The sequence below is a fragment of the Arvicola amphibius genome, chromosome 17 (assembly GCF_903992535.2).
Source record: "Arvicola amphibius chromosome 17, mArvAmp1.2, whole genome shotgun sequence".
Classification (NCBI taxonomy): Eukaryota; Metazoa; Chordata; class Mammalia; order Rodentia; family Cricetidae; genus Arvicola; species Arvicola amphibius.
Window position 1 is genome coordinate 36352203 of NC_052063.2, and position 6000 is coordinate 36358202.

General features: G+C 38.7%; 1 protein-coding gene across 1 annotated transcript in view; it reads right to left on the minus strand.

The window, feature by feature from the left end:
- Tafa2 (TAFA chemokine like family member 2) overlaps positions 1-5616 on the minus strand; it is a 93512-nt gene extending 87896 nt beyond the window's left edge. The window contains exon 1 of the mRNA XM_042054246.1: positions 5505-5616. Within this exon, the coding sequence (XP_041910180.1) occupies positions 5505-5610 (106 nt within the window). The 5' untranslated portion in view covers positions 5611-5616. The remainder of the gene's footprint in view (positions 1-5504) is intronic.
- Between the last annotated feature and the right edge of the window lie 384 nt (positions 5617-6000).

Sequence of the window (6000 nt, forward strand, 5' to 3'; positions counted from 1 at the left end):
AAAATATTGAGTAAACAAACAACTTTTCCATTACAAGTATCCAATATAAAATATTTCCACAAGATGACAATGGACTCAGTCAGTACAGGAGTGCTTATTTCTACAGATGCAATACTTTTTATTGGAGGAAAGAGAAAGGTCTGATAAATAAGAAACTTTGATTATAACTGTATCAGCCTAGGCTCTCCGAGCTGTAAATCAGCAAAACGGGAGTTAACTATCAGTGGGGTGGATGGCCTGGGCAGCAATTGCTCTGGCAGCTGGAAAGAATATGTTGGGCGAAAAGTGATCCCATTAGGGTACCTCTTTGCACTCCTTCTGCCAGCTGTATTTATCAGTTAGTGTGGGGTGGGGAAGCACATGATAAGTAGGGGTAGAGATCTCAGTGAAACATCAAACATCCCAGAAAAGAGTAAGTGCTGTTGGAAGGAGATGGTTATCTATAGTGTTCTAGTGGTACAATTTACAACCTCCTACTTGTCTGTAAACCCCATATGCCACCTAAATAGCCAGCATGGAAAGGTATACACAAGGTAAAATGGTAGCACTTATATTGCAGGGTGAAAGAAAGAAAGAAAGAAAGAAAGAAAGAAAGAAAGGAAGGAAGGAAGGAAGGAAGGAAGGAAGGAAGGAAGGAAGGAAGAAAGAAAGAAAGAAAGAAAGAAAGAGGCACCTAATTGGCCTAATTGGGTATGAGGCTCATTCCATAGGAGGAAATTTCTGCCTGGCACAGTAAACTTAGCCAACTCCCTGTGGTTGTTGAGGTCATGGACTCTCTATTGCCACATTCTTAAACCAGCACAATCTGCAACAACACCCTAAATACTATTCTTATATCCACAGATACATGTATCTTTCATCCCTGTTCAAAGAGGACTCATTTTGCAGCAAACAAAAGCCATCCAAGAAAACCACAGCTGGTCAAAATAAAGAGAACAATGGACCATGGGGTGCCAATCCCTAGCTGTTACATCTACAATACAAGCCCTTCACTTAGAGATCAAGATGGAAGAGGGGAGCAAAAAGATTCTAAGCACCAGAGGATGAGTAAGTCAGCTCTGAAAAGTGTTCTGGACACGGTAGAGAAGCTGCACCCACGAAATTTCAATCATATGGGTGCCTTAACAAGACATTAATAATGAAAACCCAAAATGACACGTTGATAGGAATGGAGAGAATTTCACAAAGATGAACCACTAGATCAAAAACTACAGGCATACATAAAGCAAAGAAAGCCAGCCTACAAACCACAATCCCAGAGAACTTAGACAACAATGAGGACACTGAGAGAGTCTTACAAAGATCTAATCTACCCGGGAAGGAGAAAAAGACAAGATATCCTGAGTAAACTGGAAGCATAGGGACCTTAGGGGAGGGTTGAAGGGGAGAGGGGAGAGGCAGGGAGGGGAGCAGAAAAAAAATGTAGAGCTCAATAAAAGTAAAAAAAAAAAAAATACAGGCAACCAATGGTTTCTGAAAGAGGGAGAATTGGCCTTCTGCAGGGACAAGACCCCTGATAGCCTATCCAGTCTCATGTGGGCAGCTTTAAACACATACCCATGAAAGGTAACACTAAAGGACTCAGTACGGTGTGTGTGTGTGTGTGTGTGTGTGTGTGTGTGTACAAAACAACAACAATTAAAGAAGACGTTGTGAATTTGAGAGGCAGTTGAGGGGATTCGCAAGAGTCAAAGGGAAAGGTGGAAATGATGAAAACACAGTACTTATAAAATGCTCAAAAAACTAAAAAATTTAAATAAAAATTCACAAAACTGTAGAGTAAATATAAATATGATAAAGTCCCTCCTTCTGAAGAGGACAAAATGTCTAATTTATTTCACAAAACAAATTAGAAAATCTCATAAGATGGAAAGCAGAAAATAAGAGTGAGAACCATAAAGCCATTACATTGCAGAAAATTCTCGGGAAAGAAAACAATTTTAGAGGCACATAATAAATAAAACTGACGCCCATTAGTGGACAAAAGTATAACTCATTCGCAGGAAAACATGAAAATGAGTGGTTTTGAAAGACCTCAATACATACTCCAAAGTGTCGCACAGAATTATCTGCAAAGTAGAAATGTAATACCAAAACAACTACACAGAGAGAACAGTGTTGAGAATGTCATCATGCACATTACACTTGGCTGGAATTCTAGCTTACTGGTAGGAGAGACAGCACCTACATTCTGTTCATGAACAATATTAATGCGTGGACTCAAGAAGGCAGACAAACAGACCCAGTAGTGAAGGATTTCAGCACCAGATATGTCATGGTGACATGGAGCAGGGCTGCCAAATTTGAATCCCACTTGCAACATTTACTAATCAGATTCTGATAAATAAAAGCTGTTATGCAATAGTATCCTTCTCATCAACTGTTACGAAGATTAGATGAGCTAGTATCTAGCTAGCATGTTCTTCAGTGACAGTAGGTTACTTTAAATATTTTTGCCTTGAGTACTCACCAAGGTGTTAGGAACCAGAGACTGGTTTCTTATTGTAATTGAATCAGCCTGGCTTGCCTAAATTTCATCAAGACATGTTCATGTAATGAAGAGGGGACATGCACAGGAGAGTGACAAAGAATAAAAGATTTGTTAGATGCAAGAAAGAAATAGCCATTGTGCTCCCATACCCCAAAGAGTAAATCTTGTTTTGCTTCACTGAGCCCAGATTGGAATGGATCCTAGGTTCTCGCCCTATTATTATCTAGAATGCAAATTTCATCATTCCAGGGTAGATACACCAGATATCTATCTCTAAGGTCTTGCCTTTATAATAGGAAACAGCCGCAAGTATTTCTTGCCTAACTGAGGAAGTTAAGTAGCCTGGGGATTTTATAGAAGAAGCATTGGAAACCCAGTGAAGGGCAAAGGCCCTAACACAGGTGATGGCATGAAAGAGATGTAACTAAAGTATCAGCCACATAAAAACAAGTAAATTCATAGTACTAAAAGAATAACTGTATGGGCAGAATAAAATACATAACTTACATAAGAAAATGCATAATTGTTTGAAAGGAACAGTAAGAGTAAAGTTGGTCTTTTGAAAATTAATAAATCGACCAATATATGAACAAAATAATAAAAATGAGATATATTCAGGATGGAAGAAGAAACACAGAGAGCAGGAACAAAAAGACAAAAAGGAAATATTCAGAGCAACTTTATCTGTGCTATTAGACTAGAACACCATTCAGCACATGTGCACTGAAAGCAATGTGCAATAATACTTACTACTAAATTGTTGTTCAAAACAGGAAGAAAATAGAATGTAAAATGTCTATGTTTTTAGTATGTTTGCAGTAACTTCAAGCAACATGGATCAACTGTGGAAGATCGATGTGTTATACTTTATAACATACCTTAAAAGCACTGTTTGGAAAAATAGCAAAATTACAATTGAATACTTACTGCCTAATACTGTGTACACAAATTCAAGAACTACCCAAGCTAAGGAAATTGCTGTTAGAAATGTGCATTCATGCTCACATGAAGAGGTTATTGTTAATATAAAGGCATTCTAAACGGAACATTGAGAACAATGATTAGGCTAGTACACTACGGGAGCGTGGGATGAAGTCAGTCTGCAGACACAGTTGGTTCAAGAGCACTAGAAGGGGTATACTTCCCAACTTGTCGTTGAGAATGCTGTGTTCATTTTTATGGTGCTAAACAATTGGTATTTACATTGCCCTTCTAATTCTGTGTGTGAAATAACTCGAGACAAAAAGAATGAGTGGGGAGAAGAAGAAAAGAAAGGAGGAGAGAGAAAGCAACAAAGAAAAAGAGAAATCGCTCATAAAACTTTACCCAAACAAATGGCAAGGAAGAAATGGAATAGAGAATAAGCTGAACTCTCTGCCGCACAGTGGATTCCATTTAGTGGTTGACATTTTCTTATACAATGCAGTGTTTTATGCTGTGAGACTAGAGAGATGGCTCAGCAGGAAAAGGTATTTGCTGTTCTTCTAGAGGTTCTGAGTTCAGTCCCCAGCAGTTAGTTTAGGCAGCTTACAACCACCTGGAACTCCAGGTCCAGGATAGCAGAGGCTGTGTTCTGGACTACATAGGCACCTACACTCACAGATAAGCATGTACCCACATGATTTAAATAAATATCTTTCAAAATGTGCAAATAACATAAAGAAAGAAATATGTAACGTATCAAGTTAACACGCAGTAAGAAGAGCTAGCAGTTCTGGAGCTAGCACTGTACAGCATGACTTAAGGATTCTTAAATGTGGCTTTTATGGTGTCATTCGCTTTATACTCATTATAGAGGAAATGTGACCAGCCCCCTCACTCTGCTTCGACTGTGACTTTCCGACGACAATCAACTACAACATGGAATTGCGATTAAGTTGCTGTCATCAGAGTTTTGTACCACATCAACAGCAAAGCCAACCAAGATAACAATTATTTTAAGAGGTTTAAAAGTTTGATTGACAGAACGTGGTCTAACTTAAAGAAAAAATGTACATTTACAAACAAACATGCCTCTTATAGCCCCAAAACAGAATTCCAAATTAAAACAAAATCTCCACAAAACTCTCCTTCATGTAAAGTCTTATTCATTTGTTTTTAAGGCAAAGGAAGGGGTTTGTTATATCTATGTCAATTCCCACACCGCATCTTTCATCTCTCTGTGTTAATGTTCCATTCAAGGCTAATTAAATGCACGTGTGTAAAAAATTTAAGTGTTAGCAAATCCAACACACTCTTAATTCCTCTTTTACCCCAAAACAGAATAAGAAAGGAAATGGCTAGCCTTCATGGTGGACAGAGAATTGAAGAGCAAAGCCATATTTCACAGAAAAATCTAAATTGACTTTAGATTTTACAGGTTATGAGGACTTGATTACAGTAGATGTAATGGAGAAATAGCCCCATTTAAACTCATTTGGAAAAGGCAGCCATTCATTATGCTGAGTCTAATGGCAAGAAAGGAGAGAAGGGAGTGATTCTGAGCTGACAGTGCACACATATAGACAAATAGTCTCACTTTTCCGTGGTAGGACAGAGCCTACTGAGGATCATGATAGAAACGGTGTCCAAATGACGGGCACAAAGGCACAATGCCAAAAAAGACATGGTCTACAAAAACCTAAAGGAACACTTGGCAGATAGTGTATACCTATGATTAATATATGTGCCATGAAAAACATTTTCTTTATGAAAATAAGGGCAGTTTGAAATTCATCTTTATTACACCCCAAGTCAACATTTTAACATCGCTATCCTTAAAAATGGAGGGACGACGGAATTTTGCACTCACTGGACAATATTTGCAGACCTGGCAGTCGTCATCCCGAAAACACCATGCTTCTCCTTTCAAAGTCAACTCGAAGCCAGCTCTCTGCATTTTCACTGGGAGAAAACGAAAATTGCTAGGGGGAGCCCACACCTAACAAAACTGAGCAGACCAGTGAAGACAGCCTATCGCACTCCGTTCAAAGGAAGCCTCTCACACAGACAGTGCAGGCCGCGCAGAGCTCACCTTTGTGATGGTTGGCGCTGGAAACAGCTTTCCCCAACAAGGTCACGATAAAAATGATCATCAGCAGCTTTCCTTTTGTGGCTTTCTGTAAGTATCTCTCACTCATCCTGTGACACAAAAGCAAGACAATATCCTAAGAACATATCATCATCGCATTTCTGTAATTGTACTACATGCAAGTCTTTCATGACACCGTGACATAATTGGCCCCAGGAAACTTGAATTTCTCACATTGAAGGTTCTATTTATATAAACTATGTTACTATGTTTAGTTTGTTTTTATTCCTGTTATTTGCGGTTGTGGTATTTGTCATTGTGGTTTGGAGCAGGGTCTTGTTATAGAGCGTGGACTGGTGTTGAACTCATATACTTCTTACCTCAGGTTCCCAAATATGAATGAGGATTACATGTATGAGGTACCATGCCCAACTATATAAGAACTGTGAAGAGGAAATAGAAGTTTTCCAAACAAAGCCATTTTTATATGATTCAAGAA